The sequence below is a fragment of the Choloepus didactylus genome, chromosome 2 (genome assembly GCF_015220235.1).
Source record: "Choloepus didactylus isolate mChoDid1 chromosome 2, mChoDid1.pri, whole genome shotgun sequence".
Taxonomy (NCBI): Eukaryota; Metazoa; Chordata; class Mammalia; order Pilosa; family Megalonychidae; genus Choloepus; species Choloepus didactylus.
The window spans coordinates 1,168,553-1,181,859 of record NC_051308.1 but is presented as its reverse complement, the minus strand read 5'-3'; the positions used below and the strand labels follow the sequence as shown (position 1 = coordinate 1,181,859).

Sequence of the window (13,307 nt, the reverse complement as noted above, 5' to 3'; positions counted from 1 at the left end):
TGATAGAAATTCTGCCTCGTGACTGCAACATAAAATTCTGCATTTGCTTCTAGACTTTGGCCTCCCTGTGAGTTTTGGACTCAACACTTCCACATCAACTCTTACTGGAATTTCCGTTTTGCTGGCTTGTCCTACAGATTTCAGACTTGCTAGCTCACAGACAATCACATGAGCCAATTCCTTAGAATAAATATGGTGCCCAATTGTTTGGGTCAAACACTGGCCTAGATGTTGCTGTGGAGTTATTTCATAGATGGGATTAGCATTGGTAATCAGTTTACTTTTAAGTAAGTGAGACATATACATCAATGCATATAATATATAATACAATATATATTATAATATATGATATATATTATTTATACTTATATATTATATTATAATATAAATATGTTATTTATGTGTGTGTGTATATATATATATATACAAATTTCTTAATAATACATATAGTCTTTAGGTTCTGGTTCTCTGCAGAGAAGTTGATACACCATGGATGGTTTTATTTAGTTCAATGAGCATGAATTATTTTTGTAACTTAAAACTTGATTTTTAAATCTATGAAAAGAACAAATAAAATCAGAAATCAAAAGGAAGAAGGGATAAGGACAAGCATCATGGTAATGTCACATCTTATTCTGTAGCATAAAGCTATATTTGAAAGTTACCTGTTGTGAGGAAAACGTCAAAGCTCTGCCTTCATATATCCTTGAGTAGAATCAAACACAGTAGAATTAAACACTGGGGCTGTGAGTCTTCAGGGCATCCCTGTAAGTGCCCAGTGGGGCTCAGCCTCATTTGAAAAGCCAAGGACCATCTCCACCTAGATCACCCTCTACTTCTAAATGTTGGTTCTTCAAGCATGAAGTTTGGCCTCCTGGTAATTTTTCATGTAAAATGTAAACTCTTAAATCTATGCTCAGAATTTCCATCTGCTCAGCTTTCTGCATCCTGGAGTCCTTTCCACCCTCTGCTCCCTGCCTGGCCTGCCCCTCCAAGGACACCTCCCTAAGGTCACATTCTGCCACATGCTGGCTGCTTGACCTTGGGCACGTCACTCAACCCCTTTGTGTTTCATGACATGGGGACAACACTAGCATCAACACACACTTTAATAAGAATTAAACAAGTCAATGTGTGTAAACCTGCTTAGGGCAGCATCTCCTTATGCTATTTTGCTGTTTGTCATCCTGAGGGTAAGTCAGTAAGATGAAGGTGAAGACCATCTTTATTCTGTTGAAAGTTTAAACATGGAAAAACGCAGGAAAGAGACCCAGAGGAGGCGTCTTCTGATTTACAGGCTGTGGGGGAAGGGTTTGCAGAGGAACATTTCCCTTTCCTAGTACATAGAAGAAACTAGATATAATACCAATTTGTTAGAGATAAATATGACATCTCTGACATTAGTCATTCCTTCTGCATTATTCTTAATCTGTGAAAAAGAGGTTATGTGGAAATCTGTCCTAGATTTTAAAGCTAAGAAAGATATATTGATTATACAAATATTTTTTTGTAGATTACATCTTAATATAACACTCATGTCTGGTATGTGTAACAGTCTGGAGAGCCTGCCTAGGGCCAGATCTATTTATTTAAATCAGGGTCATTCCCTGGCGGCCATACGTCTTGCCGTTCTCTCACGGTTGACCACAGATAATAATAATTTTGGGTACCCACAAGCAGATTTCTGCAAGGAAGGAATTAACTCCTGTGTTTACATTATGAATCAGCAGGGAGCTATTTAGGGTGCCAAGACCCACAGCAGGGGTAGCTGATTTCTTCTCTATTTTTAGATTTTGAACACGCGTGGAAATCCTAATGGAATTTCAGATTCAGATTCTAATTCCAGTTTCTAAGGATGTGATGAAAGGGCTGGCTTCCCAGGGTCAGTGTTGGTCAGGGACCTTTGGGCATAATTTGGTTCGGAGTTTCCTACCGAGGAAGAGACTTGCATAGCTTGCAGTCCTTGCATGGCTTGCCCAGGGGCTGGGCATCACGGGAATTTGGTTGGCCTCCTTTGGGGACGAGTCTAACAGCCCTGGGAGAGGAGATGGGCTATTCTTAGGTCACATCTTTTAGTCCACAGGAAACAGTCCGGAACCAGAAGCTTCATATGTTTTGAGCTGCTAAGAGAGAACTACGTGCGTGCCCATGGGGATTTCTCTTAGACCATAGGATCTGGGACACTCCACTCCTTTTGGCAGTTCAACCCCAAGGGAAATGCATCTTTGTTGAGCATCATGGGCTGGTTATTAAATCTTCAATTCCCTTTTGTTGGGAGAAATTTATTTCTTGTTCTACTCAAGGACAACTCTATGTACCTGGTAATCATTTACACTAACAATACACAGGAAGAGAATTGGCTCACTTAGATTCAAAGTGCTGATAGGTTTTAATATATACATATTTATTATTTTTAAAAATTTATATTAAAAACTACTTTCCGTTGACATTAGGGTTAGTGTGACGAAGGGGGATTGTTTTAGTGTTCTTCTTGCTCAAGCAAATACCGTGCAGAGGGTTGGCTTATAAAATGGACATTTATTGGCTCACAGTTTTGAGGTGAGGAGAAGTCCAAATTAAGGCCTCATCAAGGCGCTGCTTTCTTCCTGAAGACTGGCATTCTGGGGTTGGCTGCTGGCCATCCTTTGTCCCAGGCTCCTCTGTCACATGGCAATGCACATGGCAGCCCCTCCTGGCTTCTCCCTTCTGGTCTGGGTTCCGTTGACTTTCAACTTCTTGCTTTCTGTAGCTTTCTCTCTCTGTCTGAATTTCATTCTACTTATAAAGGACTCCAGTAATAGGATTACGACCCCATCCTGATTGAGGTGGGTCACACCTTAACTGAAGTAGCCTCAGCCAAAGGCCCTGATTAAAATGGGTCCACACCCACAGGAATGAATTAAGTTTAAGAACATATTTTTCTGGGCGTACATAGCTCCAAACCACCACAGTGATATTTGAGTTGCTTCAAACCTTAAGAGCCTATCGTGATGTTATATTCCTAAGGAGAAAAACAAATGAATCAAACTTGATGAAGATGAATGGTGGATCCATAAAATCTATGCTAGTGGAGCTCAAAGACTAGAATGGGCATCATTGGAATGATTGCTGTGGTTTAAGCACGATCCCTGCAGAAGCACTGTGTAATATACTTACTTGGCAGGAGGAGTGACCTTGAGTGGTGACTTCCCGTTACAGGGGGATCCAGTTATCAGTTTGCTAATGGAAAGCTGGGACCTGGTGGTTCAAGGCAATGAGATGCAATGGGGACAGTGAGCCAGGGAAGGCCAGAGGAGAAGATGGGCATGAGGTACTCTGGAGACCTCATGGCCACCCCAAATAGTGCCGGTGGGCGGAGGTGAAGGGAACTCCTCCCAGTTCCACCTGCTTCTCATTCATGCACCCGACTCGGAGCGATGGCCTGTGTTCTGACTCGCGGCTGTGTGTAGCTGCAGAGTCCAATTCTTTGGCTTGCAATATAATAGAAATCACAATTTGGTTTGTCAGTCACTCCAGTAGAACAGTGTGGATTCTTTTTTGATTACATTTGTCTGGGAGTCTCACAGGCATGCTTGATGAGTGCAGTCAGCCCAGCCTTGTTTTCTGTCTTAATCTCATTGCATTGTTATTTCTTTCCCCACAGTGTTGAGACAATGGCTTGCAGACAGAACTAATCTGTGAGCAGATTTAAAGGAGACCACACATTTGCAGATATTGAACCTATTCAAACATTTATTGGATTGGTGTCTGGCAGAAGGAAACATATGTGTTCTTATTACTTATAAAGGCACTTTAAAAACATTAAAACCATTTACAGTACACAAGGTCAACACCCTATTTATTAAAAGAGTTTAGGCAAAAAATCTACCACTTGAAAGCAACAAAAAATGGAAAAGGGATTTGCCTACATAGAGGACATCAAGTACAAGTATTAAATGTAACCAACAGTGTATTATAATTCAATTTGTAGCTCTAAATATTTATGCTAGTGTATTATGAAATAATGGACAGGATAAACCAGTTCACTTGGGAGCACTTGGTGGGATCCATCAGTTCTCCAAGACTCTGAGGCAAAGTTCTGTGATTTGCACCACTTAGGTGCCCTCAATTCATGATGGATAAAGGAGACCCCAACAAACTGAGGGGCAAAATACCCTCTTTTGCCTTCTTCATGCAGACCTGCCCAGAAGAGCATGAGAAGAAGCACCCAGAGTCTTCTGTCAACTTCGCCAAATTCTCCAAGAAATGTTCTGAGAGATGGAAGACAATGTCTGCAAAAGAGAAGTCCAAGTTTGAAGATATGGCCAAAAGTGACAAAGCTCGTTATAACAGAGAGACGAAAAATTATGTTCCTCCCAAAGATGATAAAAAAGGAAAGAAAAAAGATCCCAATGCCCCTAAAAGGCCACCATCTGCTTTCTTCCTGTTCTGTTCTGAACACTGTCCAAATATCAAAAGTGAACACCCAGGCCTGTCTATTGGGGATACTGCAAAACAATTGGGTGAAATGTGGTCTGAACAGTCAGCCAAAGATAAACAACCATATGAACAGAAAGCAGCTAAGCTAAAGGAGAAATATGAGAAGGATATTGTTGTATACTGTGCCAAGGGCAAAAGTGAAGCTGGAAAGAAGGGCCCTGGCAGGTCAACAGGCTCAAAGAAGAAGAATGAACCAGAAGATGAAGAGGCAGAGGAGGAGGAAAAAGATGAAGATGATGAGGAAGAGGATGAAGATGAAGAATAAATGGCTATCCTGTAATGATGTGTGTGGAGTGGCATGTGTGCTCAGGCAATTGTTTTGCTAACAATGTGAATTCAAGTGCAGCTCAGTATTAGCTTCACTATAAAAACTGCACAGATTTTTGTGTAGCTGATAAGATTCTTTATAGAGAAAATACATTTTTAAAAATGCAGGTTGTAGCTTTTTGAGGGGCTACTTCATAATTTAGTTCGAGTTTAAAGCTTCTGATGTTGAATGTTTCTATTTAATGGTTTCTTTAATTTCTTGACTTTGAATGGTAGCACAGCAAACTTTTAGGAATTAGTATCTGTAGTAAATTTTGAGTTTTTTAGGATGTTACATTTTATTTTTAAATTTTGTAATAAAATTATGTATTTAAAAAAAAGAACAAAACTCAACAAGTACTATACTAAACATCTATTCATTTTGTTGTATGTAAATTATATCATGAGAAAAAAAATTGAAAAATAGTGAGAAGAATAGAAAAAATAAAGAGACTCGGTCTTGATATAAATCTCTCCAGTCAGCAAGGCAAATAGTAATACAATTGCTATCCTTTCATAGTTGTAATGATGGTAACAACAGTATCCTACACTTTTACAGCACTTCACAGTTTGCAAACATTTTGACCAACGTGGCCGCCTTGACACTGGAATTCATACATCCTTGAGCACGTACGGTCTTTGGAATGGAGGAAGGGTTCCAGCAGAGAGGGGCTAGCAGTTGGTCTCCCTGGGGGTGCAGGGAGGGTCCCCTATGTCTGGCCACCTAGTAGAAACTGGGGAGGGGGCTTCTGTGGCTGAGGGGCAGTAAGATCCAACTCTCAGACTTCTCCTCTTTCCCTCGAGCTGTGCAAGAAGACTCCCAACCCCAAGACATATCAGGAGGGTCTCTGCTATATGGGCAAGGCTCTCAGTCTAGTTCCTAGAGAGCCCTTGTGCCATTTTAATGGAAAGTCTAGGACTGTGGTAAGGCCTCGGCCAGCCTGCAGCACCTTGGTCTCCGCAGAGTACTGGCTCATCCCCGACACCGGCCAGCGTTGCGGCTGGAGCGGCACTGCCTCGGCCCAGTGCTCACTCCGCTGGCTCACCCCACCATCAGATGACACCGTGTTGGTAGCAGCTGGACTTGCTGACCTCCAGGGAAGCTCACATCCTGCACACTGTCTGCACCAACCCTTTCTAAGAGCCTCTTGACTGTCAGACAGAGACTCATGTCTGTAGCTGTATCCTGGTCAGAGAGCCTTCGACATTCCAAATCCTGGTGGGGGGTCCCAGAGCAGCTATTACCCCCGCTGCTGCGTTCTCTTCTAAACTGGTTGTCGGAAAGTGACAAACGTGGGCTTTACTGCTGAGATCAGACATGCTCCTGGCCCTGGTTCTCTAAAGTGGGGCCGATTCATGTATGAAGGTTAGAGACGTCAAAAGCAGGTGGCCTTGGGCTGCATCGTCCATGCTGTGAGGGTCCCAGCAGGTGGTGAGGAAGTTTCCTGTGAATGGGAGCCCTGACTGTGCTCCTGAAGCAGAGCTTAGGTGGCTGAAGCGGCTTGTGTTAAAGAGGAAATGATCCTGTGGCCTGGCAGCCTCAGGCAGCTGCAGGTTGTGTGTGTGTGTGGGTTCATCTTTTAGGTCCTTTTCTTGCAGTAAAGAATCACTCAGGCATACAGGGCAGGTGGGGGGCTGTGGGGCAGCATGGTGGACAGAGCACTGCCTAGGAGCAGGAGCACCAGTGCCCTCTGCTCTGGAGGCCACTGGGACAGCTACTCAGGGAGTCCACACCTAGGCTGTCAGCCAGGTTCAGGCACATGCAGGTTCAGGATCCTGGGATGGGGGCATCCTCGTTCCCCTCCTGGGAGGGGATTCTGGAGAAGAGGGGAAAGACACAGAGGGCTGGGGCAGGTCCTGCCAAAATAACAGAAAAGAGACAGATGTCCACAGACATGAGGGGGTCTTGGAAGTTCAGAAAGTTCCAGTGAGGGTTTCTTGGCAGTTTGGTGACATTTTTGTTAGATGGTTGGAGGCCTCATCTGCACCAGGCTGGCCTGAAGTGGGAATTAAGGAGTAAGGAATGCCCCTGCTGGGAGGGAGCTCCCTGGTGTCAAAGAAAAAAAAATGCACCTGACAATGTGAAACAGCAAGGATGACTTTATCCAAAGCTATGTGCGACAGGGAAGAGAGAGAGAACAGAACGCTATTGTAATGGAGAGAGAGAGGGAGAGAGAGAAAGGGAGAAAGACAGGGGGTGGGGTGAGTAGGGGTGGGGGCTGGGGTGATAAGGGATATTGTGATGTATCTGTGTATCTCTATCTCAATCTCTATCTCTGTCTCTCTATCTCTATCTCTATCTATATCTCTGTCTCTATCTCTGTCTCTATCATCTCTACTTATATCTATCTACACACACACACACACACACACACACACACACACACACACACACACAGACCAGAGGCTATCTGATCTTTCAGGGGAGAGAGAGAATTCAATTTCTCTGATGCAGAGAGCAGGAGAATTTCTAAGTCCTGGGTGAGCTAGACGGGAAGTCCTGGAGGCGAGGTCAAGCAATGGGGTGTGCCCATGAAGTGATGTTATCTTCTGAGTTTACTCCCGAGGTCAGGTAGAACACGCTCTGTCTTGGTTCTGTAAGGGTGAAGGTGAGGGAGGCCTAGCGTCCAGGAGAAGTCTGTCTAAAATTTAGTTGAGCTAAGGAGAGTCCAGTCCATCTTGGTCAGTAACCTAAAGCATGGGGGGTATTTCTTAACCTTTACTGTTTTCCAGGATCATGGGGTTCAGGTAAAACTCAACATTGTCACTAGTCAGGAAAGGAGGCAAATATGCTAATGTCAGAAGCAGACGTTCGTGGAAGCCTGGGCTGAGGGGTTTTGACTGTATACAGTAAGTCTTAGGAAGCCTTGGAAAGATTTGTAAGCAGGACAGGCCTGGGTTCTAATTGGAATTCTAGAAAGAGCAGCTAGCAGGCAGTGTGTAGAATGGGTGGGAGGGGTTCCTCTCCTAAAGGAATAGTCCAAGGAGAGGCAGGTCGGATGGCTTCCCCACCCCAGCACATAGCTTGGCCCAGAAGTGGCCCCTTGCTAGCTCCATTACATTAGGGTCTGTGGAATGCACTGCCAGGATGCTGGGTACCTGGGGAAGCAGCAGGAGTGTGGGTAGGTACAGCATCTCTTGGTGGGAGGAGGCCAGGGTGGGAGAAGAGGAAAATGCTATGGGGGTTGCATGAGTTCTTGTGAGAAGTACCCTGAAGACTCCAGAAATGCATGACAAGAAGACTTTGCAAAGAGGGGGGTTGTACAATGACAGATGAGGATAAGAGGAAAAACAAGAAGTTTCACATAAATTCACTTTCAAAGAAACAAAATGAAGATCATGCTTTATGTATGGCTCTGTATCTTGCTTTGTTCACTTAGCATTATTTCAACAGCATTTTCCTATACCCTTAAATATAAGGTTATTTCTTGCAAAATCCCACAGACATCTTTATGCTCAAGAATTCGGCTTCTTAACACCTAACACCACCCACAGAAAACATCTCCATGCAAATAAATCAAAATATTTTACTCAGGTCAATTTTAAAATGAAAGAGAGTTGGAAAGATAAACTGTTTGGCTCTGCAGTGGCATGTCAGACCAAGTATAATAAAGCAAAATCTCAGTTTTACAAAATAAAGTCAAGGAAAAGATTATGCTCAGAATTGCTCCTGGCTGACGGGCCTTCTGGTTATTAATTCAAATGTCCCTCCTATCGGCACTGTTAATGACGTCAAACAGCGCCAGTGTCCTTTTCTGCGAGGGGGAAACTGGACCCATTCCAAACAAAACAGCAGTAGCAGAAAGAAGCCAACACTTGCAGCATTGTTAGATAACGCCAACTATTAATTTTCTCCAACCAAATCCCTTTTCATTCATCACAGATATTTCTTACACTCCTAAATCTACACGTTTTAGACACTCCTAATACTCAAAAGGATTTTAAAATAAAAGAAGAATTTCCCCATCTGATCAGCACCATGTCTCTTTTCCAGGGGCTTTTTCACCAGCTTCAGGTGTTGGCTGAGCAATAAAAGTCTCAGGTGTGGCGTGAACGTTGGTTCTCAACTGGAGATGGGATGAGGGGTGGGAAGGAGTAGCAGACTCTTTGGGAGCTAAGCAGAAACCGTTTGCAAAAGCTCCTTGTGTGATTCTGATATGTCCCCAAATTGAAAACCATTTATTTTGATTTATAGAATCTCAGAACGTAAGGGATCTCAGAGTTTGGCCTTTTGTTTGAGCCCTTGATGTATGCTCGAAAACCTCTCGTGATGGTATTCGGTTCTCTGCTGTTACACAAAGTACGTTGGATTCTCCTTCAATATGACATTATTCATCTTTTGTTGATATGTGACTAGTTATTTATATTTATTTTTAAATTATTATTTTAATGAAATTTTATAGAGATGCTCACATACCAGACAATCATCCAAAGTATACAATCAATGGCTCACAGTATCATCATACAGTTGTACATTCATCACCACAATTTTCGAACATTTTCATTACTCCCTCAAAATTAAAAAAAATTAAAAAATTAAAAAAAATAAAAAGAACACCCAAAACATCCTATACCCCTTATCCCTTCCTGTTATTTATTCTTATTTTTGTCTTTATTTTATTATTGCCCATACACTGGATTCAGGGAGTGTCAGTCACAAGCTTTTCACAATCACACAGTCACACAATAAAAGCCATATAGTTATACAATTATCATCAAGAATCAAGGCTACTGCATTAGAGTTCAATAGTTTTGGATATTTCCCTCTAGCTGTTCTAATACACCAGAAACGTAATGGAATGTCTATATAATGCATAAGAATAACCTTCAGAATGAACTCTTGACTCTATTTGAAATCTCTTAGCCACTGAAACTTTCTTTTGTTCCATTTCTTTTCCCCATTTGGTCAAGAAGACTTTCTCAATCCCACGATGCCAGGGCCAGGCTCATCCCTGGGAGTCATGTCCCATGTTGTCAGGGAGACTTAACGCCCATGGGAGTCTTGTCGCATTTAGACGGGAGTCTCCCTCATTTTTGAAAGACAGTTTTGCTGGATTTAGAATTCTTGGGTGGCAAATTTTTGCTCTCAACACTTTAAATATATCATCCTCTTACTGAATAAATATGGGGTTCTCTGACCAATGCACACAACAGTGCATTGACACCAAGGTTTCAAAGAGAGAAACAGTTTATCACTACATTTAAGCAGGAGAGCAGATGCCCTATGAGCCCAAAAATCTTTCTCCCCAAGTGTAAGGAGTTCAAGGTTTTTATGGATTCATACAAGGGGATGGAGTTGTTACCATTACAATAGTAAGTGTACACATGTCTGAGACCAGGCTAGAATGACTGTTATAATAGTAAGTATAAATAAATGTAAGACTAGGCTAGAATCACCATTATAATCCTAAGTATACACAGGGCTGAGAGTAGTTGAGTTTTAGTAATTTTAGGTATTAACTTCTGCCTATTCTACAAGAGAAGAAGCTCTCTGTAATGATTCAGTAATCGTAATCATTTGTTAACTCAATTTCTTGGTTACAATCCCACTGCCTTCTTGTCTCCATGATTTCCAATAAGAAATTGACAATTATCTTATTGAGGCTTCCATGTACATGACACATTGCTTCTCTCTTGCAGCTTTCAGAATTCTCTATCTTTGGCATTTGACAGTCTGGTTATAATATGCCACAGGGTGGATCTATTTGGGTTCATCTTGTTTGTGTTTGTTGAATGCCTTGGAAGTGTATGTTCATGTCTTTCATTAAATTTGGGAAGCGTTCAGCCATTATTTCTTTGAATATTCTCTCTGCCTCTTTCTTCTCCTTTTGGGTCTTCTACAGTGTGTATATTGGTATGCTTCATGGTGTCCTACAGTTTCCTCAGGCTCTGTTTACCGTTCTTTACTCTTTCTGCTCTTCAGTCTGGATGATTTCAATTGTCCTATCTTCAACTTACTGATTCTTTCTTCTGTCAGCTCAAATAGACTGTTGATCCCCTCTAGGGAATTTTTAACTTCTGTTACTGTGGTCTTCAGCTCTGTTTGGTTTCCTTTCATAATTTGCATCTCTCTATTGATATTCTCCTTGTGTTCATCTGTCATTTTCTTGCTTTCCTTTAGTTCTTTGTCCATGTTTTCCTTTAGCTCTTTGAGCACAGTTAGGACCATTTTTTAAAAAATTCAGTTTAATTGAAATATATTCACATACCATACAATCATCCATGGTATACAATCAACTGTTCACAGTACCATCATATAGTTATGCGTTCATCACCACAATCTATTTCTGAACATTTTCCTTACAAGAACACCCAAACCATCCCTCCATCCAACCCTATTTGTCATTTAGTTTTTATCCCCATTTTTCTACTCATCCATACACTAGATAAAGGGAGTGTGATCTACAAGGTTTTCACAATCATACTGTCACTCCTTGTAATCTGCATTATTATATAATCATCTTCAGGAGTCCAGACTGCTGGGTTGGAGTTTGCTAGTTTCAAGTATTTACTTCTAGCTATTCCAATACATTAAAACCTAAGAGGTGTTATCTATATAGTGCATAAGAATGTCCACCAGAGTGACCTCTCAACTCCATTTGAAATCTCTCAGCCACTGAAACTATTTCGTCTCATTTTGCATCCCCCTTTTGGTCAAGAAGATATTCTCAATCCCACGATGCTGGATCCAGATTCCTCCCCGGGAGTCAGATCCTGCATTGCCAGGGAGATTTACACCCCTGGGAGTCAGGTCCCATGTAGTGGGGAGGGCAGTGAGTTCACCTGCCGAGGTGGCTCAGTTAGAGAGAGAGAGAAGGCCACATCTGAGTAACAGAGAGGTACTCAGGGGGAGACTCTTAGGCACAATTATATGCAAGTTTAGCCTCTCCTTTGCAGTAACGAGCTTCATAAGGGCAAGTCCCACGATCGAGGGCTCGGCACATCAAACCGCCGGTCCCAATGTTTGTGACAACATCAACACCATAGGACCATTTTTAACAAGTCTTTTGTATGTCCCAGGTCTGGGCCTCGTCATTGATGGTTTCTCCTGCTTTAATGTTCTTTGCCTGGCCCATCACTTCCTGTTTCTTTGTATGTTTGGAACCTTTTGTTGAAACCTGGACATTTTGATATGTTAAAGTGTTATCACTTAAATTTAGAATCTGAGTGTCTGTTCCTTAAACTTTCATCTAGCTAGTGTTATGGCCGAGTTTTCCTTGAATGCCAGGAGCTCATAATGAAAAATAAGATAGCAAAGAGAAAACACATTTGTGGTCTCTGCAGATTGCCCTGTGCAAGTGCTGTCCTTCAGGGCTTATCCATCTAATGAGTTGCATGAGAATAGCTACAGGCCAAAGCATAGGGGGCTTCCTGATCCTTTCTGCACATGTCTGGGGCATGCGCATGTGGTCCTAGGAATTCCCCTGTTTACACAGTTAACAAATGCCCCCTTTTCCCTAGGAAACAAGTTCTACACTGCATGTCCTAGCCAGCAATCTTTTGCTCCAGGCATTACAAATTGACCGCCTTCCCATAATGTTTTGTAGGGGATCTCACTGAGCCGCCTTCTACATGCAGGGCAAGTTCTGACATGGTTAGTCCCTTAGACAGATTGTGCCTGATATACATACTCCCAGCATTTGCCCAAGGGTTACTCTACTCCTTCTGGAACTGGGAAAAGGGATTGCATTGACAGTGGGGGCCAGCTCTGAGCTGAGCCAGCCTGGGGATGGAGGAGGGCCCAGCCAGGGCACCATGAGATCCTACCACGTTTAAGAATTCTCTGTTACTGCAGTCCTTAACTGTTTTCTGGGGCTTTGAGAAAGATGTTTCTACCTGTTTTTGCTGGTTGTTCAAAGCTTCTGTGGGGGATGAAGCCCTGAAGCATCTCATTCTGCCATCTTGATAGGTGTGGGGCCTTGACAACTATTATGTCCTGCTTAAGATTTCTTTTCCTTGACTGAACATCCCCATTTCCTTGAACATTTTCTCATCTATGGCTTATGAAGCTTTCACCATACTGTTTTCCTTGGTATATAGCCAAGTGTATTAAGGTTCCTCTTATGTGAATCATCCAAGATTGAAACCATAATCTTCATTAGGTGCTTTGACGCAGTTCAGATTATGGTCAGAACGTTCCTTTCCTTAATCTGGATACTATATTTATCTGACTGCTAGCCGAACTTGTATTGGCTTGTTACACCCTTGACTCAGATTGAATCACAGAAAGTGGGGATGCCAGTTTGGATATATTATGTCCCCCAAAAGCCATATTCTTTAGTGCAATCTTGTGAGGGCAGATTACTTAGTCTTTTGATTAGGGTGGAAACTTTCGAGATTGAGTGTTTCCACGGAGAGGTGACTCACCCAATTATGGGTGATACTTTTGATTAGATTATTTCCATGGTGGTGTGGCTCCGCCCACTCAGGGTGGGTCTTGATTAGTTCACTGAAGCATTTAAGGGAGAAGCTAAGAGCTGACACAGACCCAGCTTGCTGATGTTTGGAGATGCTTGGAGTTG

The 13,307-nt window shown here is 42.4% G+C and overlaps 1 protein-coding gene across 1 annotated transcript; it reads left to right on the top strand.

Annotated features, from left to right (window-relative positions):
- The first annotated feature begins 4,114 nt into the window (after window positions 1–4,114).
- Window positions 4,115–4,744, top strand: LOC119514938 (high mobility group protein B2-like). Its single transcript, XM_037810750.1, has one exon. The coding sequence runs from the start codon at window positions 4,115–4,117 to the stop codon at window positions 4,742–4,744; it is 630 nt and encodes a 209-aa protein (XP_037666678.1).
- The last annotated feature ends 8,563 nt before the right edge of the window (window positions 4,745–13,307 follow it).